Source organism: Perca flavescens, chromosome 11, assembly GCF_004354835.1.
Source record: "Perca flavescens isolate YP-PL-M2 chromosome 11, PFLA_1.0, whole genome shotgun sequence".
NCBI classification, from domain to species: domain Eukaryota; kingdom Metazoa; phylum Chordata; class Actinopteri; order Perciformes; family Percidae; genus Perca; species Perca flavescens.
The window spans coordinates 3,979,212-4,002,965 of NC_041341.1; the positions used below are offsets into that span (position 1 = coordinate 3,979,212).

General features: G+C 42.8%; 1 protein-coding gene across 1 annotated transcript in view; it reads left to right on the forward strand.

The window, feature by feature from the left end:
* Positions 1-23,754, forward strand: part of LOC114563906 (titin-like) — a 288,313-nt gene that overhangs the window by 151,116 nt on the left and 113,443 nt on the right. The window contains 20 exon segments of the mRNA XM_028590893.1: positions 874-1,061; positions 1,847-1,961; positions 2,875-3,162; positions 3,328-3,479; positions 3,991-4,138; positions 4,578-4,755; positions 4,862-4,983; positions 5,756-6,043; positions 7,314-7,610; positions 7,840-8,026; positions 9,306-9,421; positions 10,395-10,694; positions 11,826-12,125; positions 12,788-12,893; positions 13,502-13,698; positions 14,287-14,595; positions 16,091-16,369; positions 16,981-17,280; positions 19,553-19,855; positions 22,914-23,113. Of these exon segments, the coding sequence (XP_028446694.1) occupies positions 874-1,061; positions 1,847-1,961; positions 2,875-3,162; positions 3,328-3,479; positions 3,991-4,138; positions 4,578-4,755; positions 4,862-4,983; positions 5,756-6,043; positions 7,314-7,610; positions 7,840-8,026; positions 9,306-9,421; positions 10,395-10,694; positions 11,826-12,125; positions 12,788-12,893; positions 13,502-13,698; positions 14,287-14,595; positions 16,091-16,369; positions 16,981-17,280; positions 19,553-19,855; positions 22,914-23,113 (4,373 nt within the window).

Here is a 23,754-nt window from a genome sequence, read left to right on the forward strand (position 1 = left end):
TCGGTGGCAGTAGCTGTAAGCAGAATGTAGCAAGCGGAAGCAGCAGCATGCAACATGCAGTAACTACTAAGATGCTAAACTACAGGCCCTATCCTAGTACTACTGCACTGACGAATCACACACACCCTGTGCTAGCACACACACACACACACACACACACAGAAGATTACAAATAAAAATATTATGGTGTAAATCTTCCATCATAACAGCAATGCTCCAAGGTCCAAACGCGCCTGGCTTTTAAAGGGAATGGGAGATGATCTCTGATTGGTTGATTGCATGTTACGCCTAAAACACACCTCTGATTAACGAAGACACTAAGAAAAAACCTTTAGAACCATGCTCCCTAAACACACCTCTGATTAATGAAGACACTAAGAACAACCCTTTAGGACCATGCACCCTAAACACATCTCTGATTAATGAAGACACTAAGAACAACCCTTTAGGACCATGCACCCTAAACACACCTCTGATTAATGAAGACACTAAGAACAACCCTTTAGGACCAGGCACCCTAAACACACCTCTGATTAATGAAGACACTAAGAACAACCCTTTAGGACCATGTACCCTAAACACACCTCTGATTAATGAAGACACTAAGAACAACCCTTTAGGACCAGGCACCCTAAACACACCTCTGATTAATGAAGACACTAAGAACAACCCTTTAGGACCAGGCGCCCGACACAAGGACCATTTTACCTCCGTCAAACTAGCAGAAGTGGATTTGAACACGCCCTTAACACACCTGCACCTGGCGCTTCACGCCATGCACTCAGATCGTTAAAATAGGGCCCTGTGTCTGCAAAAGGAACAAAAGCCCTGAGACAATCTCATTCCTTGGTCCCTTGTGTGTTGCGTCTGTAGAGCGGCCGAGCCCGCCTCTGAACCTGAACTTCAGCGACCAGATCAACACGGCGGTGGCGCTGACCTGGGAGACGCCCGCCAGCAACGGCGGCAGCATGATCACCGGCTACATCATCCAGAAATGTGACGACGGCACCGACAAGTGGCTCCGCTGCAACGCCAGTCTGTGTCCCGATCTCTCCTACCGGGTACGAACTCACTGCCGGGACTAGGCAAACATCTACACAGAGATACAGCTACACATAATCTTGAAATGACACTGTCATCACTATGACGTGACACTGTCATGAACGTGTCATAAACGTTAGAAACAAGTCATGAACGTGTATGACTTTTGTCATTAAGTGTCATTCTGTTTTTGTTATTGACAAGTTGACATTGTTTGGGTTGTCTTGATTATGACAACTTGACATTAATAAAAGTGACATTACCAGAAGTTGTCTTTGTCATGACAAGTTGACATTAAAGTTCTTTGGAATGTCCTTATTAAGACATCTTGACATTAAACAGGATGACATTATGTCAAGTTGTCTTAAAAAGGACACTCCAAACTAATTTAATGTCAACTTGTCATAATCACGACAACCCAAACAATGTCAACTTATTATAAACATTCATGACTTGTTTTTAAGGTTTATGACACGTTCATGACAGTGACATGTTACGATTATGTCAATACCTTCAAGTACAGTGTTACCAACATGTACACAGAGAAACATTTACACAGAGAAACATTTACACAGAGTAACATTTACACAGAGAAACATTTACACAGAGAAACATTTACACAGAGTAACATTTACACAGAGAAACATTTACACAGAGAAACATTTACACAGAGAAACATTTACACAGAGAAAATACATTTTCTATCGCAGTTTCGTCTCTTCGACTGAGTTTTTCTTTTATGTTTTATGAAGTTGTATTTTGCATCATCATCTTTTGATCCTTAATCCTCTGTTGTTGTCTCCAGGTGTCCGGTCTGAAGCCCGGTCAGAAGTACCTCTACAGAGTCTGTGCCGAGAACGCCGCCGGCGTCTCCGATCCAACGGAGCAACTCGGCCCTCTGCTCGCAGACGACCCTCACGGTACGAGACGGACCGTAGAATCAACAGTCGAAACGACAACAAGAGTCTTAAATTTAACTACTTTAAGACTGTCAATTGAAAATATGAAATCATGATTAATCACACTATTGTCCAAAAGCTAAGTCCCGATTAATCACAAATTAATTTAACCAAGGCTGAATTATGGGAAAGAGACTTCAGATACAGTCTTAGGGGACCACTAAGGCCTATATAAAAGATACTTCAGATACAGTATTAGGGGACCACTAAGGTCTATATAAAAGAGTCTTCAGATACAGTATTAGGGGACCACTAAGGTCTATATAAAAGAGTCTTCAGATACAGTATTAGGGGACCACTAAGGCCTATATAAAAGAGACTTCAGATACAGTATTAGGGGACCACTAAGGTCTATATAAAAGAGACTTCAGATACAGTGTTAGGGGACCACTAAGGTCTATATAAAAGAGATTTTAGATACAGTATTAGGGGACCACTAAGGTCTATATAAAAGAGACTTCAGATACAGTATTAGGGGACCACTAAGGCCTATATAAAAGAGACTTCAGATACAGTATTAGGGGACCACTAAGGTCTATATAAAAGAGACTTCAGATACAGTATTAGGGGACCATTAAGGCCTATATAAAAGAGACTTCAGATACAGTATTAGGGGACCACTAAGGTCTATATAAAAGAGACTTCAGATACAGTATTAGGAGACCACTAAGGTCTATATAAAAGAGACTTCAGATACAGTATTAGGGGACCACTAAGGTCTATATAAAAGCATCCAAAGAACACCATGTCATGGGACCTTTAACCTGTTAATATCTGTACCTAGATAGGTATATGTATATATTTATATATACCTATATACATCTGTACTCCCCTGTCAGTGACTCAAACTAAACATCTGTCGCTCTCTTGTCAGTGGGTCCGACCTTTGACCTGAGTGGCTTCAGGAAAGGTCTGGAAGTAATCGTCCCGCAACCGCTCACCATCAGAGTCCCGATCACCGGGTACCCAACGCCCGTCGCCAAGTGGAGCTTCAGAGAGAAGGCGCTGAGCACCACCGACGAGCGCGTCTCCATGGTGACCAAGCCCACGTACACAGAGCTGACGGTGGCGCCGAGCGTGCGCCCGGACAAAGGCACCTACACGCTGCAGCTGGAGAACGACGTGTCATCCATCTCTGGAGACATCGAAGTCAACGTCATCGGTAACAAGAAGTTCTCTGGGATTTAGAAAAGCATTTCATAATAATTTGAAAAGACTTTTGTCAACCAAACAAACATTTGCAGGTTTTTTCGGTCATGCTCTACTTTTCTTTTTTGCTTGTGCAAAGATGTTTTTAATGTATTGTTTCTTTTATTTTTTTCCCCAGCATGCCCCAGTGCTCCCAAAGACTTTAAGGTGGCCGAGGTGACCCGACACCACGTGCACCTGATGTGGGAGGCGCCAGAGCACGATGGAGGAAGTCCAGTCACACACTTCCAGATCGAGAAGAGAGAAGTGTCCCGCAAGACCTGGGCCAAGGTACTGCACAGTGTTCACTGTGTGGCCGAGTCTTTTACAACCTTTAGGGTGTACTCACATTTGGTCCAGTTGCCTTGAACTGTGCCCAAGCACTATTGGCCCCCCCCGGCTGGCCTGCAGAGCACGCTTACTACATTACATCGCAGGACTCGCCGCCTATAATTCTTGTTAATCTGTAAGGTAAGAACCAGACCCGGGCACGTTTAGCGATCACACAGATGCATACCGTGCCCGAGTCCAACCAAATCGTGCCCTGGCCAACCTCTTTCAAGCAGGCCCAGGCACAAATAAGCGTGCCCCGGCACCGATAGGCGTACAGTGCCCGGGCACGGCACGGAGCGATCACACTACTCAAACGAACCGGACTTTGGGGTCAAATATTCTCCACCACAGTTTAACTGGGCCAAGTGTGAGTACGGAAAGAGTTCAAAGTGAACTCCGGCGTGACTGCACGCAATGTCAAACTGTCAACCCCAGCTTTATTCATCACTATGTTGATGTTTTTGTCCAGGTGGCTACCGGCGTCCTGGACCTGGAACACACTGTCACAGACGTGCTTGAAGGAAAGGAGTATCTGTTCAGCGTCACTGCCTGCAACAAGTGCGGACCCGGAGAGCCGGCGTACATCGACGAGCCCGTCAACGTCTCCTCTCCCGCCAGTGAGTATTTATTCAGCCAAGTTAACTTTACACGGCTACGTTTTGGTTTAAAAAGAAATATCTTCTGCTCTGCTGTGTCCCCCTCTCTTTCCCCCTGCGCTGGCGTTCCCCCCTCTCATTCCCCCTGCTCTGGAGTTTCCCCCTCTCATTTCCCCTGCTCTGTCGTGTCCGAGCCCCTAAACTGGAGACATTTGGAAACACTTCTGACCCGTTTACGTTTGGAATCTGCGGGGCAGTGTTGAGACCTTTGGCAACACCGACACTGACGCCAGTGTTTCTCCTCCTGATTGGGTCTCAAACACTTAAAAACCAAAACGTAGCGCTGGAGATGTAGATGTAGGAGATGAATCTGACTGCAAGTAACTCCCACTAAAGCCGGCTTTATGAGATATTTTTACATATATCTCAAATCTGATCTCCGTTATGTCTTTTTCCCCAGCTGTACCTGATCCTCCAGAGAACCTGAAGTGGCGTGATAAGAGCGCCAAGACCATCTTCCTGTTCTGGGAGCCCCCGAAGTACGACGGCGGTGCCCCGATCAAAGGCTACGTGGTGGACAAGTGTCAGCGCGGCACCGACAAGTGGGAGCCCTGCGGAGACCCCATTCCTGAGCTGAAGTAAGATTAAACCGTCCGTCAAACTGTGTCCTTAGGACATTTGTGACTTGTGTCCTGTTATATATTTATGGACAGTCTCGTATAAAACAATGTTTTGTGCCGACAGGTTCCAGGTGAAGGGCCTGGTCGAGGGCCAGTGGTACGCCTACAGAATCAGAGCTTTCAACAAGCTTGGAGCCAGTCGACCGTGCAGAGCCACCGATGAGATCCAGGCCGTTGATGCCAGAGGTAAACATCCCCAAATATCCTGTATGTTCCCTTTAACAATTGTCTTTAAACTCCCCACAGAGGCTCCAGAGATCCTGTTTGTTTCCCTCTGACTCTTGTCTCTAAACCATAGACTGTAAATATGAATGGACAGAGCGTGTGTGACGTCACCCATTGGTTTGTGGAGACCTGCTATGAGTCCAGTTTGCGCACCATCCTGGTTGAGGATGGGATGATTTTAGATGAGAGGGAGGAGTGAGGGAGGAGCTACTTACACTCTACGTTTCATTTCACTGGCAATCACATCATAGCCACGCCCTAAAACACACCCGGCTTTATCGCCAATTTTAAAATCAACGAGACCATAATCAAAAAAATGAACATCATTCTGTGTTGCAGAAGACTTAAAACTAGCGATTGAGACCATAAACTCATTATGAAAACGTTTACAGAGGTAATACATCAAATGAGAAGTGGGTCACTTTCTCATAGACTTCTACAGAAACCGACCTCCTTACGCAACCGCTTGTGTCGCCCCCTGCAGGAGTTCAGATATAATGCAGGTTTAAGGAGTCTCCCCCCTGCAGGAATTCAGATATAATGCAGGTTTAAGGATTCTCCCCCTGCAGGAATTCAGATAGAATGCAGGTTTAAGGCAATTCCGCATTTGCAGCATTTTGCCGAACCGGATGCGTTGTCCATTAATATTAACAGTGTATGCTTTAAACCCTCTACAGAGGCTCCAGAGATCCTGTTTGTTTCCCTCTGACTCTTGTCTCTAAACCCTCCACAGAGGCTCCAGAGATCCAGCTGGATGTGAAGCTGCTGGCCGGTCTGACGGCCCGGGCTGGCACAAAGATCGAACTTCCAGCCGACGTCAAAGGGAAGCCTGACCCCCGCGTAAAGTGGACCAAGGCCGACCATGTGCTACGGGCCGACGACCGCATCGCCATCGACACTCAGCCGGGACACTCCAAGTTGTCCATCGACAAGACAACCAGAGGCGACACGGCCACCTACATCATTGAGGCGGTTAACGCCTGCGGACGCGCCACCGCCACTATTGACGTCAACATTCTCGGTACAGACGTGTTCATTATCTAATCTATAAAAGCTAAACTGTAGCCCAAACTGTAGCTAGCTGTTACACTTAGCCACAACATCCAAACCAGTACCCGACACAATGAACTTATTCTTCACTTACCAGAGCAGCACAGTTGTTTTTTAGATTTTATTTGTATTACTGTCACTTCAATAGCTAAAAGTAGAAATAGTAAAAGTAGAAATAGTTAGCTAACTGTAGAATTAGCTAAAAGTAGAAATAGCTAAAAGTAGAAATAGTTAGCTAAAAGTAGAAATAATTTGCTAAAAGTTGAAATAGTTAGCTAACAATAGTAAAAGCTAAAAGTTGAAATAGTTAGCTAAAAGTAGAAATAGCTAGAAGTTGAAATAGTTAGCTAACTGTAGAAATAGCTAATAGTAGAAATAGTTAGCTAAAAGTAGAAATAATTTGCTAAAAGTTGAAATAGTTAGCTAACCGCGGAAAAAGCTAAAAGTTGAAATAGTTTACCGTAGAAATAGCTAAATGTGGAAATAGTTAATAGTAGAAATAGTTAGCTAACCGTTGAAATAGCTAAAAGTTTAAATAGTTAGCTTAAAGTAATGGCTCAAAGTAACGTTCATGGAGAAATGGTTGAAACATTCAGCTTCACTTCAAGTAGTAGGAGCCTAGAAGGTTTGTGATTTCTGACCAAACCTACCTAAATATTGACAGGTGAGACAACAAAATCCACTTTTAGGCTATATGATAAATTGTGTTATACATTTGGAACATACAGTGTGAGTTGATGAAGGGATACATGATTCATCTGACAGGGCTTTGGGCTTTTGGTTGTGGCAGTCAAGGGAAGCCTTCAAGTTAAAGTTACCTGTTAGCGTAAACAAACCATTCTAAACACTTGCTTACCCACCATGTTGTTGGATATGAACTCAAACAAATCATAAACACTGGACAAGTAATCATAAAATATCTTATCATCAGACCCAAACAGAATCTGCAGACTTCAGCGCTGCTCCAGTATGAAAATTTGCAGAATTTAGCAGACAGTTTTTCAGCTAGCTAGAAGTGGAGATGTGCTATTTAATTTTTTTTTTCTAATTAGTTTAAAATCTGCTGGAAATTCTGCAGACTCCGTGTGGCCCGGGGTTATAAAAATCAAATTCAGCGTTTTCAGCATATTTTACATTCTGCCTCTTTAGAAATGAGAGTCAAAATGTTTTTTTCCTGACACGTAACCACCCTGAACGAAGATGAAATTTTGATTTTTCACGTTGCATCCTGTCCTCTTCAGATAAACCCGGCCCTCCGGCCGCTTTCGACATCTCTGAGATCACCAACGAGTCGTGCTTCATGGCGTGGAACCCTCCGAGGGACGACGGCGGCTCCCCCATCACCAACTACATCGTGGAGAGCCGGCTGATGGACAAAGAGGAGTGGGTGAAGCTGTCGGCCACCGTCAAACACACCACATTCAAAGCCTGCAAGCTCGTCGCTCTGAAGGAGTACGTGTTCAGGATCAGCGCTGAGAACCAGTACGGCATCGGCGAGCCCGCAGAACACGTGCCCATCATCGCCAAGTATTCCTTCGGTACGTTGGTTTCCACCATGGTCTCACTTTCTATCAACTACGGTTCCTTCAAAGACTTAATGTACAAATATTTCTCAACACTCCAGAAGTTAGTTTAACTCTGAACATGTTTTTGAGATATGTTGAATGAACTCTCTAGCTGTTACTGTTTTTAGTAGGGGTTGAAGACTCTATGTATGGGTATGAAACATAAATATCCCATAATAAATAACTTTTCTCTCTGTGCCAGATCCTCCCGGTGCTCCGACCAGAGTCACGCCCTCCGACATCGCCAAGGACGCCGTAACTCTGACATGGTTTGAGCCGGACGAGGACGGCGGCAGTCCCATCACCGGGTACTGGATCGAGAAGTTCGACCGGGAAGCTGACAAGTGGATCAGATGCAATAAACTGCCCATCAAAGACGCAACATTCAGGTACAAAACCACACACTGCCCATCAAAGACACAACTATTAGGTAAAAAATCACAAACTGCCCAACAAAGACACAACGATTAGGTACATAACCACAAACTACCCAACAAAGACACAACGATTAGGTACATAACCACAAACTACCCAACAAAGACACAACGATTAGGTACATAACCACAAACTACCCAACAAAGACACAACGTTTAGGTACAAAATCACAAACTGCCCATCAAAGACACAACGTTTTGGTACAAAAGCACAAACTGCCCAACAAAGACACAACGTTAAGGTACGTGTGTACGAAGCATCTAGCAAGCTAGCATCAGTCTGCAGGAAGATAAACTTCTATCAGTAATAGCTTAAATCAAGTTACACTTTTGTATAATATATGTACATGTATATACGTATAAGATAGACTTGGAAGATACTTACTTTAGGGCTGTCAACCGATTAAAACATTTTAATAGGGTAAACACTTCTGGGGTGACCTCTAGCTCACCCAATAAAAGCGTGCGCCCCATGTAGGCTGAGTCCTGAGCAGCGGCCCGGGTTTGAATCCAACCTGCGGCTCTTTGCTGTGTATCATCCCCTCTCTTTCTCTCCCCCTTCCCTGTCTATCAACTGTCACTGTCTATTAAAGGGAACACCCCAAAAAAATATTCTTTAAAAAAACAACAACAAAAAAACATTTTAATGAACCCAAATTATGCCAACCGTCCTGTAGCAGACTGTGAAGAGTGGAAGTTTGAGAGCAGTTTCTCAGTGAACCTATGAATAAGAATATAGCCGTTGAAGATGTATGAATTTGTGTCAAATTTCAAATTTGTTTGAATGGGAAAACATGTCGTAGAAAACATTGAATATTTGGGAAATTATGAATGTTTCAAATGAGTGAAGTCATATCTGGTCATTCCTAATTGAGCTGAATATTTTGATGTTTGAATGAAGTTTTTACGTGGAAAAATGTGGAAGAAGTTAAGGTTTGAAAAAAGGGCCACATTCTGAAAGTTAAGATTAGAATACTTTGCAAAGACTAAAGTGTGACACCATCTCAAATCTAAAGACAATCATGTCACATCTAACATTAAAGAATATGTTAATATGTAAGATCCCCAGTCTTTATATAAGTTTTTAATGCTCTTATCAACTTGAAAGCAACATTCTTGTCAAGAGGCATTAAAAGGAATTAGCGTTAACTAGTTCACTATCATGTTCATTTTGACAGCCCTATCTTATGTGAATGAAATGTGTTGAAAGTTTGTTTGCTGTGTGTGTTTCCAGGGTGAAGGGACTCACCACCAAGATGAAGTACAGTTTCCGTGTTCTGGCGGAGAATCTGGCCGGACCTGGTAAACCCAGCGTGGAGACGGATCCCGTCCTCATCAAAGATCCCATCGGTACGTCACACGTCCATCAGACATTACTATACTTTAGTTCAGTCGGAAACCTAAAGATTATACTTTAATTACTTAAAGCTCCATTGTGTAATGTTTTGAGTTGAATTTTAGTAAAAAATACTTTGTTCTTTCACAAATATGTGCTCATTCATGTTTAATTACTTACACCAACTAATCAAAGTATTCTCGTAAGCGTAGAATCTGACATTCAGAATAATACAGAATACATACGAGAATTAAAACGACAACGCGACAGGCAAAGCAACAAGACCACAGTTAATATTGGAGTGACTTTTCCAAGATGGAAAGAGCTCATGAGGAGCAAGTATGAAATGGTACCAAAATAACGAAAATGTAAGACTAGTATTACACTGGAAGGAACACTCATGGACAAAATCGTACTTCTTGGAATAATACGGCCACCGTAGGAGTTAATACGCACTCGGAATGGGAGGGGCTAGAAAGTAATATTCAGTTTGTTGTCATATACAATGTCATCGCTAGATGGGAGAAATTCTTACACAATGATGGCTTTAATTGGCATGATAGGTATAGACTCTTCTTACAAACCTTATAAACACCTGGAAATCAAAAATCAGGGCTTTTTAATAAACCTGACACATCATTTTAATTCTTAACTTTTCATTCTTGTCCTTAAATGTACTCTTTCTGGCTTATTTGAATTATTTAAATTTTTAAATTAGTTTTTTATCATATTTACACGGACACACACACACACACACACACACACACATATACACACACACTGCAATCACACACACACACACACACATTCACTCACACTGCACACACTGCACACACAAACACACACTGCACTCACACTGCACGCTGCACACACTGCATACACACACACACACACTGCTCTTTCTCTTGTTGTGATTGTCCTTTGTATTTTGAAGTTGCCTTTTGTATAATTTGCGCTGTACGAATAAAGTTGCCTGGCCTTCTGCAGATCCTCCGTGGGCTCCCGGTAAACCCGTCATCAGGGACGTCGGTAAGACGACCGTTCAGCTGGCGTGGACGCGGCCGGAGCACGACGGCGGCGCCAAGATCGAAGGCTACATCGTGGAGTTCCAGAAGACGGGCAGCGAGGAATGGATCCGCATCGCCGAGGACATCACGCAGACGGAGACGCCGCTGACCGGCCTGATCGAGAAGCAGGAGTACTCGTTCAGGGTCAAAGCCGTCAACAAGGCGGGCCAGAGCGAGCCCAGCGATCCCAGCCAGCCAATCGTTTGCAAGGAGAGGCTCTGTGAGTAACAAACAACGGGCCATTTATCTAAACTAACTTCTATATAAAGAAATAATAACAAAAGCCCAGCCAGCCAATCGTCTGCAAGGAGAGATTCTGTAAGGGGGAGCGTGTCTATGTTCCCACATTTCTAAGAATTTTTTTTTCACTGAAAATTAGGCCCTATGTTCCCACATTTCCTTTTTCATAAATTTGTATCAGATTCTATCCTCCTTTCTACCAATTTGGTAGCCAAGTACACCCAACCTAACCCTAACCTTAATGTTGTGGGAAGATAGGGCTTAAATTGAAGGGAAATGTAGGAACACAAGACCTAATTTTGAAAATGTCCTAGAAATGTGAGACCATAGGGATCTGGGAACGTAGGGCTGTCTCTCTCTTTCTCTCTCTGTCTCTCTCTCTCTCTCTCTCTCTCTCTCTCTCTGTCTCTATTTGTCTCTCCTCTCTCTCTCTGTCTGTCTCTCTCTCTCTCTCTCTCTCTCTCTCTGTCTCTATTTGTCTCTCTCTCTCTCTCTCTGTCTGTCTCTCTCTGTCTCTCTCTCTCTGTCTCTGTCTCTGTCTCTATCTGTCTTTCTCTCTCTCTGTCTCTATTTGTCTCTCCTCTCTCTCTCTGTCTGTCTCTCTCTGTCTCTGTCTCTCTCTCTCTCTCATTCTCTCTCTCTCTCTCTCTCTCTCTCTCTCTCTCTCTCTCTCTCTCTCTCTCTCTCTCTCTCTCTCTCTCTCTGTCTCTATCTGTCTCTCCTTTCTCTCTCTGTCTCTCTCTCTCTCTCTCTCTGTCTCTATCTGTCTCTCCTCTCCCTCTCTCTGTCTCTATCTGTCTCTCTCTCTCTCATTCTCTCTCTGTCTCTGTCTCTCTCTCTCTCTCTCTCTCTCTCTCTATCTCTTTCTCTCTCTCTCTGCAACATCTGTTCACCTTCATCCTGTTTGTTTTAGGAAACTTCTACTCAACAAAACAACTACAGAACTACAGAATATCTGGATTTTTAATCAAAATTCAAGGAAACTGCTCTCCAGAAGTTGTAAACATTCGGGGTTCAGGTTTCAAACTAAAGTCTAAAACTTGCTTTACATGTTTGGGTGTTTTTCGCCTGTCTTTGATTCCCTTTTCCCCTCCTTCCCCCTGTTCCCCAGATCCTCCCTCTGCGCCCCAGTGGCTGGAGGTGTCCAACATCACCAAGATCGACGCGGCTCTCAAGTGGCAGGAGCCGAGCAGCGACGGCGGCTCGCCCATCACCAACTACGTGGTGGAGAAGCGCGACGTGCGGCGGAAGGCGTGGCAGAGCGTGGACACCACGGTGAAGGATCTGAAGTACACCGTGACGCCGCTCAACGAGGGATCGCTCTACGTGTTCCGTGTTGCCGCCGAGAACGCCGCCGGGACGGGCGAGTTCTGCGAGCTGGAGGACGCCGTGCTCGCCAAAGACACTTTCAGTAAGTCGGCAGCAGTCACAGACAGGGGCGGATCTAGAACAATATTTATGGGGGAACCGGGTCACCCTCTTCATGATAATCTGATAATCTGGTAGAGTTATGGAACGTAGTGGTAGGCTAATGCCTCCCGTGACACGAACTCTTTCATACCTCAGGCTATCAGACAGCACAACAAGCACTTTAAACGTACATTTTTATAAATTTTGTATTGTATTTATGTATTGTATTGTATTGTATTAGGCGGGTGTGAGCACTGTAATTTCCATTTTTATGGATGAAATAAACTTGACTTGACTTGATTTGGGGTGGCAACATATGGCGATTATGCGATCGCATAATTCAACGTTTTTTCACGGTTTATTTGGGGGGTTAGAGCAGGTATATGAACAGTTTTTCAAGATATTTGATAGTGCCTAAACACCTGTATATCATCGTTTTTGCAGTTCTTTTGTAAACTGTTTTTTGTCTCTTTTCCAGCATTTTTCTCCCTTTTTTCCACGTTTTTTATGTCGCTTTTTCAAGTCTTTTGGCAGGTTTTTTATCGTTAAACTTCTCCTTGCTCATGTCACCAGACGCCCCTAGCGTTTGGTGTTATGTATTGTCATTTTAACGAGCGTGCAGAGAGTTTTTATGTATATTGATGTTTGTGTTTGTCTGTGCAGCGACCCCCGGGCCCCCGTACGCCCTGACCGTGGTGGAGGTCACCAAGAGACACGTAGAGCTGAAGTGGGAAGCTCCCAAGAGCAACGGAGGAAGACCCATCACCAAGTAAGACTAGATAGATAGGTAGAAATAGATAGAGAGATAGATAGAGAGATAGAGAGATAGATAGATAGGTGAAATTTAGTCTCATCTTGAAACTTTAAGAAAAAAACTTTTTTTATTTTTTTATTGACGTATTTTGACGTATTTGGCATTTTCACGAAGCTTATTCAACGCTTATGGGACCGTTATTTCGATGTTGTTTGTCATGTTTTTTTCCGACGTTTTTGTTGACATTTTTTTCACATTTTTGGGGGTTTTTGTGCATGTTTTTTTTCTGACTTTTTTGTCAAAGTTTTCGGGAAAACTAATTCAGAGCCGGCCTAAAACCAACGTTTTGTCACTTTTTTGCCGGTTTTTCTGGCGTTCCTGTTGACGTTTTTTCTGATGTTATTTATTATGTTATTTATGATGTTTTTTTTTCAAAAATTTTCCAACATATTTTGTCGCCTTTATAACAAAGTTTTTTGTCATGTTTTTGTTGCATTATTCATATTGTTATTGCTTTTTCTCGAAGTTTTTGAAATGTTCTGTCGTGGAGCGTTGCACGTAGCTTCATGTTCCGTCTTGTCCTGAATCTTTGCTTTAACTACACTCGATAAAACCCCTCGCAGGTACGTGATAGAGAAGAAGGAGAAGCTGGGAACTCGCTGGCTGAAGTGCTGCAAGACTCCGGACAGACAGACCCAGTTCACGGTGACGGACGTGGACGAAGGCTCCGAGGTGCAGTTCCAGGTCCGAGCCGAGAACGAAGCCGGAGTCGGAGATCCCAGCGAACCCACCGAGGTCCTCACTGTCGAGGACGCAACCAGTAAGAGAGCACCACGTAGATATTAGATTATCATTAGAAAATACTCGTAACAGAGGGAGTTGTTCCTCTGTCTTTCTGTGGATCAACGTAGATCATTTTTAAGGAGAGACACTCACACAAACACATAGTTTTTCAGTTGAGGCATTTTCCATAACATATCTTCTTGCAGACTAACGACAAAATATCTCATTAACTTTTGTTCTGTGTCTGTGGATCATTTGTAAGGAGAAAATATCATTATTCAGTCTATTTTATATGTGTGTATGTACGTATAAGACAGACTTGGAAGATACTTGCTTTAGGGCTGTCAATCGATTAACACATTATAATAATCCCAAATTATGCCAACCACCCTGTAGCAGACTGTGAAGAATGAAAGTTTGAGTTCAGACATAAATAAACATCATTATTCAGTCTATTTATCTTCCATAACTTGTCTTCTTTTAGACTAGGGGAAAGAAAACATTCATTTATTCCACCTTTTTGTGACTGTAGATTTCTCCCAAATTCACTAAAAGTTAGCCTTACATAATGCTTCATTTGCATATTTAAACAGACGTAAACTGATCCTCCGTCCTGTCTCTCCAGGCGCTCCCTCTCCCCCTCTGGAGGTTTCGGTCCCGGACGCCAGCCGGCAGCACATCAACGTCTGCTGGAAGCCTCCGGCTAAAGACGGCGGCTCGCCGATCACCGGCTACCACGTGGAGGTGGCCGAGGCGCGGCCGGAGCTCAAGTGGCTGCGCGTCAACAACAGACCCGTCAAAGAGCTCAAGTTCAGGATCGACGACGGCATCAAACCGGAGAAGAAGTACGTCATCAGGGTCCGTGCCATCAACGCCATCGGTGTCAGCGATCCCTCCGAGATCTCCGACAAAGTCTTCACCAAGGACCCTGACTGTAAGCAAAGACACACATCACATTTAAACAAGTCAACTTTATTGCAAAGGGTGGCTACTTTGAAGAATCTAAAATATAAGACATGTTTTCAGTTATTTCACACTTTTTTGTTAAGTACATAATTCCATATGTGTTCATTCATAGTTTTGATGCCTTCAGTGAGAATCTACTATGTAAATAGTCATGAAAATAAAGAAACACATTGAATGAGAAGGTGTGTCCAAACTTTTGGCCTGTACTGTATACATATATAGATACAGAAAGGTAAGTAATATGTACAAATAAAGCTAGAGACAGATAAATAATATATACAATACAGTTAGATATTCTAAATAGGGCAAATGTAAGAAATTTAAAACATGAAGATATTTAAATGTGCAATATAAAGGAAGAGTTCCTTTAGCGTGTATACAGCCAGCATATCTCCACCAGACTCCATGTAAATAATCAGGACTTTTAGCGTGTATAGAGCCAGCATATCTCCACCAGACTCCATGTAAATAATCAGGACCTTTAGCGTGTATAGAGCCAGCATATCTCCACCAGACTCCATGTAAATAATCAGGACCTTTAGCGTGTATAGAGCCAGCATATCTCCACCAGACTCCATGTAAATAATCAGGACTTTTAGCGTGTATAGAGCCAGCATATCTCCACCAGACTCCATGTAAATAATCAGGACTTTTAGCGTGAATAGAGCCAGCATATCTCCACCAGACTCCATGTAAATAATCAGGACTTTTAGCGTGTATAGAGTCAGCATATCTCCACCAGACTCCATGTAAATAATCAGGACTTTTAGCGTGTATAGAGTCAGCATATCTCCACCAGACTCCATGTAAATAATCAGGACTTTTAGTGTGTATAGAGCCAGCATATCTCCACCAGACTCCATGTAAATAATCAGGACTTTTAGTGTGTATAGAGCCAGCATATCTTCACATGTAAATGGGTGAATTAAGGGTTTATTTCAATCAAACCAGAGTGGTGATTGGTGGAACAGTGGAAAGATGAACCAAGACGGCTTTTGGTAGTTTTATTTAGTTTCTGTCCACTTTGAATGAAGTGTGTTTTACCATGATAAAAGTCCTGATTATTTACATGGAGTCTGGTGGAGTTTGGAGATGGTGATTTCGGGGCTGTTTGATGTTAAACTAAAAGGATCTTACTCTTTAACTAAAAGGTCTATCTCTGTAGGGATCCATCCCATAATGTTGTCAGACACTTAGAATAATAATGTGAGTCTGTCAGCAGCAACAACAGAACTTGTAGTGACTCTAACTGCTGCTGAACATTAGTCCTGTAGGGTTACATTACAGCTTGGTTCTGGTTTAATACTGGACCAGTTTCACAGATTGTTGTTCCATCAAACACTCAGACACACAAACATGGGGACATAGTGTCCATGTTAAAAACACAAAATTACCCTTTAAGAATTAAAAAAAAAAGTCATTTAAAACCCCGATAATATTAGCGCTCTGTCTGTGGTCCCAAGGCGCTCCCACCATGGATCTGGAGGCGCAGGACGTGGTGGTGGTTGAAGGCGAGAAGCTGCACCTGAACATCCCCTACCGGGCCATCCCCACGCCCAAGATGGTTTGGCAGAAGGACACCGTGGAGTGCAAGGCCGACGAGCGCATGTCGCTGACGGTGGAGATGAACAGCGCTCATCTGGAGCTGCTCAAGTGCAAACGCGGCGATGCGGGCGCCTACGCCATCACGCTGGAGAACAGCTTGGGCAAAGCTACTGGCACCGTCAACGTCAAAGTCATCGGTACGTTATCCGTCATATAACTGTACGTCACTGAACTGGTGCAGTCCAGTCCAGTCTAGTACATTACATTACATGTCATTTAACTACAAAGAGCCTTATGAAAGTCCAGCTTCAAGATAAATATATGACACATTTTGGGCACTCCAGTCCAGTCCAGTCCAGTCCAGTACATTACATTACAGTGCATTAAAAAGCCCCATAAGTTATCAATGCATGGAAAGATGGTTTCCTGATTGGTTTGTCTGTCTCTGGGGGCAAAGATTTGCCCAAAATGTGTCAAGCTAACTAAAGTATGTGTACGCACATTCTTTAGTTTGCTTGACGCATTTTGGGCAAATCTTTGGCGAGAAATCGACAGCAGACACGGTAGACCTCAGTGTTTCTTAAAACCTACCTGCAGCCGTGCTGGTACATCACTTTCTCTGGATGTTCAAGATTCAAAATCCTTCTTTTATCCCACAAATTCACAGTGTTGCCGCAGCAAAGGATGTATAGTATAAAAAACACTCTAAAGATAAACATATAATACATAAATGTGTTACATTATAGCACGGTTCATCAGTCAGAAACTGGTCCTCTGACACGTTTCTCTCCCCCCCTGAACGCTGCAGGACTCCCCGGCCCGTGTAAAGACATGAGCTCCAGCGAGGTCACCAAGAACTCGTGCCGGATCAGCTGGGAAGCCCCGGAGGACGACGGCGGCACGCCCATCCTCAGCTACACGCTGGAGCGCCGCGAGGCCTCCAAGAAGACCTACGTCCCCGTCATGTCGGGGGAGAACGTCCTGACCTACACCGTCAAAGACCTGTTCATCAACTGCGAGTACCACTTCAGAATAAAAGCCCTGAACGCGGTCGGAGCCGGAGTTTACCTGGACCTGCGCAACCCCGTCATCACTGAGGAAGTCAAACGTGAGTCAATAACGTCTCGAGTTCATCTGTCCAAACTTGTGAGAGCGTGGAACCAGAACTGGAACAGTTGGGTTTGAAAGTGGCAGACTGAGCCTTTAGAAAATGTGTTTCAAATGAAAACAAGTGGAACTAATAATGCATTGATTCTTGAAACTTTGCCAAAAACATGTCCCACCAAGAAAAGTGCTCATTCTGTTGGAAATGAATAACATTTTCATGAATAAAAAGAATCAAGGTTATAATCAGGGGGTCCTTTGCACATATGTAAGGTTCATTTATAGGTTTATGTTTTTTTTTTTTAATTTAATGATTATTTGCTGGCCCATTACCTACAAAATCAGTTGTCCTCGGATAAGAGATAATCATTTAAACTTGATTAAAAAAACTAAAAGTAATAATTGAATTGAAAAATATCTTTACCACATGAAGTAGTACATTCTTATAAGTTTTAAAAACTACAAACAGTGAGTTTTTAACAATATTTACTATTATTTCGTGGTTGCTCAAAATGTGTCCCACATATTCGTCACCACCGTCAGATATTTATAAAAAGCAATAAAATCAGGCAACTACAAGGTCAACTACATTCCTGAGGACCCCATTTTCAAACCTTCAGCTCTACTGCATGCTTCAAGATCACTCAAGCTCCCTTAAACTTGCTATTTTCTCTTAAACGTGTTCATATTTTTGGACACTGCTACTGTCGCAACCATAACATGTCAACACCGTCTCTTTTGTATTACATTTTTTAGATTAGATTATGACATAAATGTATACTTTTTAAGAAGAGGTCTGAAGTAGCTAGCAATAGAGGGGAAACAAGATGGCTAATGTGAACAACTCATGCATATCATGTGAAAGAGTCGTTTTTTGTCACCACCGTCAGGTTTTGGTGGATATCCTCACGGCTGTGGTTCGGCCTCGAGGCTGTGGCTGATTCACAGCCGTGAGCCCGTATTTACTGTGATCAACAAATATATTTTCTAGCCTCCGTTAAGGACCATTTGGAGGTTTTTGTCACCACCGTCAGACTGGACGTCACAAAAAACCTGTCGGTGGTGACAAAAACCTACTCTTTCATATAATATGCATGCTCAGGATTTTTATTTTTTGGACCCAGTAGTTAAATGAAGTTGTTAAGCAAGAAGCCATCTTGTGTGGTATACATGTTGGAATTGTATGTTGTTATGAGGCCACGGTCACCAGATTAGTGTCACCACCATCAATTCTAAAGTCACCACCGTCAGAGGGAGTTTTATTTGTTTTAAATGAATATGCTTACAATATGTTTCTTCAGTGCTGTTGAGTTATTAAAGTAATAGTCCCTTTTAATACAAATATATGTTTGTTAAATACGTTTTTTTTTATTTAGGCTTAAAGTAAACGTTGTATGATGTTAGATCTTTTAAGGGAGTACCTGTGAAACAGTATAAAAAAGGAACAAAAGTGAATATTCAACATTTAACAGCATATCTGTGTACTAAGAATGCCAGATAATGATTTAAAAACTCTAAATACATATTAGACCAAATAAATGAAAAATAATTTGCTTTTTATTGTGTCTGACGGTGTTGACAAAAACAAAGTAATAACTGTAAAAACGCCTATTTTATGAAAACAATACAAAATGGGGAGGTGACACTGGTACATTGCTGAACAGCCAAGACCTTGGTCTATAATGATATACCTTCAGATGTTGTAATTTAACCAACTTTTTATTTTCAAAATTAAAACCTGTTTTTGGCAAAGTTTTAAGAATCAGTGAATAAATGGGATGTTTTATTAGCAGAATTACATTATGCTGTTCTATCCCTTATTTCATTTATTTCTAAGCAGATTTTCTACGACTGATTATTAGTCCCCCCCTCCACCGTGCCACCCCTTTAAACAAAAGTCCAGGAATCGCCCCTGATGTTAGCGTTAGCATGTAGCTCAAGGGTCCCGACTGCAGTAACAAACAACAACACTTCCTTATAATGAGCTCACTTTTTGTGCCTTTTGGACAATTTAGAAATCTAGTTTTAAACCTTCAAATTTCTTCTTGTAATTGCTTTACATAATTGTACTTTATTATCCTAATTTATTCATCAAATCAGTTTTCCAATCCAGAAAGTTGCGGTGTCTTTGGATTATTCTCGTGACGGTGGGGCTTTTTTTCTGAGTTGTAATTTGTCTCGTGATGATCCACTCAGCGTTCTCTGGAGTTTAAATAAGGGTTGAATGGATGAACTGCTCCCAGACTGACATGCTGTTGTTGTTCTGAACTCTGCAGAGAAACCGGACCCGCCCATCCAGGTGGAGGCTCTGGACCCGACGTCCAAGTCGATCCGGGTCAGCTGGAAGGCTCCGGACTCGGACGGCGGCTGCCCCATCCAGGGCTACATCGTGGAGAAGATGGAGAAGGACGGCGAGCGCTACGAGCGCGTCACGCCCAGCCTGGTGCCCAGGTTGTTCTTCGTGGTCACAGGGCTGACGGAGGACACGGAGTACCAGTTCAGGGTCCGGGCGGAGAACGCCGCCGGAGTCAGCGAGCCGTCCCGCAGCACGCAGCTCGTCAAGGCTGCCGACCCCGTCGGTAAGAAACGCCACAAACAATCAGACGCGTTTCACACATGGAGAAGTACTTCATTCATCAAAATCCTTTCTTGTCCCGAGGAAAACACATTCAGGAACCCTAAACACACCTCTGATTAATGAAGACACTAAGAACAACCCTTTAGGACCATGTTCCCTAAACACACCTCTGATTAATGAAGACACTAAGAACAACCCTTTAGGACCATGTTCCCTAAACACACCTCTGATTAATGAAGACACTAAGAACAACCCTTTAGGACCATGTACCCTAAACACACCTCTGATTAATGAAGACACTAAGGACAGCCCTTTAGGACCATGTACCCTAAACACACCTCTGATTAATGAAGACACTAAGAACAACCCTTTAGGACGATGTACCCTAAACACACCTCTGATTAATGAAGACACTAAGGACAACCCTTTAGGACCATGTACCCTAAACACACCTCTGATTAATGAAGACACTAAGACCAACCCTTTAGGACCATGTACCCTAAACACACCTCTGATTAATGAAGACACTAAGGACAGCCCTTTAGGACCATGTACCCTAAACACACCTCTGATTAATGAAGACACTAAGGACAACCCTTTAGGACCATGTACCCTAAACACACCTCTGATTAATGAAGACACTAAGAACAACCCTTTAGGACCATGTACCCTAAACACACCTCTGATTAATGAAGACACTAAGAACAACCCTTTAGGACCATGTACCCTAAACACACCTCTGATTAATGAAGACACTAAGAACAACCCTTTAGGACCATGTTCCCTAAACACACCTCTGATTAATGAAGACACTAAGAACAACCCTTTAGGACGATGTACCCTAAACACACCTCTGATTAATGAAGACACTAAGGACAACCCTTTAGGACCATGTACCCTAAACACACCTCTGATTAATGAAGACACTAAGAACAACCCTTTAGGACCATGTACCCTAAACACACCTCTGATTAATGAAGACACTAAGGACAGCCCTTTAGGACCATGTACCCTAAACACACCTCTGATTAATGAAGACACTAAGGACAACCCTTTAGGACCATGTACCCTAAACACACCTCTGATTAATGAAGACACTAAGAACAACCCTTTAGGACCATGTACCCTAAACACACCTCTGATTAATGAAGACACTAAGAACAACCCTTTAGGACCATGTACCCTAAACACACCTCTGATTAATGAAGACACTAAGAACAACCCTTTAGGACCATGTTCCCTAAACACACCTCTGATTAATGAAGACACTAAGAACAACCCTTTAGGACCATGTTCCCTAAACACACCTCTGATTAATGAAGACACTAAGAACAACCCTTTAGGACCATGTTCCCTAAACACACCTCTGATTAATGAAGACACTAAGAATAACCCTTTAGGACCATGTTCCCTAAACACACCTCTGATTAATGAAGACACTAAGAACAACCCTTTAGGACCATGTTCCCTAAACACACCTCTGATTAATGAAGACACTAAGAACAACCCTTTAGGACCATGTTCCCTAAACACACCTCTGATTAATGAAGACACTAAGAACAACCCTTTAGGACCATGTTCCCTAAACACACCTCTGATTAATGAAGACACTAAGAACAACCCTTTAGGACCATGTTCCCTAAACACACCTCTGATTAATGAAGACACTAAGAACAACCCTTTAGGACCATGTTCCCTAAACACACCTCTGATTAATGAAGACACTAAGAACAACCCTTTAGGACCATGTTCCCTAAACACACCTCTGATTAATGAAGACACTAAGAAAAACCCTTTAGGACCATGTTCCCTAAACACACCTCTGATTAATGAAGACACTAAGAACAACCCTTTAGGACCATGTTCCCTAAACACACCTCTGATTAATGAAGACACTAAGAACAACCCTTTAGGACCATGTACCCTAAACACACCTCTGATTAATGAAGACACTAAGAACAACCCTTTAGGACCATGTACCCTAAACACACCTCTGATTAATGAAGACACTAAGAACAACCCTTTAGGACCATGTTCCCTAAACACACCTCTGATTAATGAAGACACTAAGAACAACAGTTTAGGACCATGTACCCTAAACACACCTCTGATTAATGAAGACACTAAGAACAACCCTTTAGGACCATGTACCCTAAACACACCTCTGATTAATGAAGACACTAAGAACAACCCTTTAGGACCATGTTCCCTAAACACACCTCTGATTAATGAAGACACTAAGAACAACCCTTTAGGACCATGTTCCCTAAACACACCTCTGATTAATGAAGACACTAAGAACAACCCTTTAGGACCATGTTCCCTAAACACACCTCTGATTAATGAAGACACTAAGGACAACCCTTTAGGACCATGTTCCCTAAACACACCTCTGATTAATGAAGACACTAAGGACAACCCTTTAGGACCATGTACCCTAAACACACCTCTGATTAATGAAGACACTAAGAACAACCCTTTAGAACCATGTACCCTAAACACACCTCTGATTAATGAAGACACTAAGAACAACCCTTTAGGACCATGTTCCCTAAACACACCTCTGATTAATGAAGACACTAAGAACAACCCTTTAGGACCATGTTCCCTAAACACACCTCTGATTAATGAAGACACTAAGAACAACCCTTTAGGACCATGTTCCCTAAACACACCTCTGATTAATGAAGACACTAAGAACAACCCTTTAGGACCATGTACCCTAAACACACCTCTGATTAATGAAGACACTAAGAACAACCCTTTAGGACCATGTTCCCTAAACACACCTCTGATTAATGAAGACACTAAGAACAACCCTTTAGGACCATGTACCCTAAACACACCTCTGATTAATGAAGACACTAAGAACAACCCTTTAGGACCATGTACCCTAAACACACCTCTGATTAATGAAGTGGATTTGGACCCGCCCTAAACACACCGGCACCAGGCGCTTCACGCCGTGACCTCCTGAATGTCTAAACTGCAGTAAATGTACTTTGACGAGTTCATAAACAAGAACTTTCTGAATGTAATACCTCTTGTTTGGTTTTCAGACAAACCGAAGGTGACGCTCCACGCCCGCGTGCAGTCCGGTTTGTGCGTGAAGAAGGGCGAGGAGATCCGGATTGACGCCTACGTCTCCGGTTCCCCGTATCCCAAAATCAGCTGGCTGAGGAACCACGAGGACGTCACCAAGGAGCCGAGCAAGAAGATAGTTCCTATCGTCAAGAAGAAGAAGAAGACCAAGACCACGGTCAGTCCTCGCAGACACCCAGCTGCTAGTACTGGTGCTTTAACTAGTACTAGTACTGGTGCTTTAACTAGTACTGGTGCTTTAACTAGTGCTAGTACTGGTGCTTTAACTAGTACTGGTGCTTTAACTAGTGCTAGTACTTTAACTAGTGCTAGTACTGGTGCTTTAACTAGTACTGGTGCTTTAACTAGTACTGGTGCTTTAACTAGTGCTAGTACTGGTGCTTTAACTAGTACTGGTGCTTTAACTAGTGCTAGTACTGGTGCTTTAACTAGTACTGGTGCTTTAACTAGTGCTAGTACTGGTGCTTAACTAGTACTGGTGCTTTAACTAGTGCTAGTACTGGTGCTATGGTGTCAATCTCCACTGGGCTCACAGCTACATTACCATTATTCTGTCAAATTCAGCAGTCAGACACATATATATATATATATATATATATATATATATATATATATGGGATGTATTAGAAGGAGAGATTTCTGACCGTTTTTTGACTTTTTTTGGACATTTTTGTTGCTTTTGTGAACGAGGAAACAGAAGGCATAGTTCTGAGGTTTGGTCTCATCTTGAAACAGGTCTGCACTTTAAGGAAATAAATGTACTTAAAAGAAAAAATGTATTGACTTTTTTTGTGATGT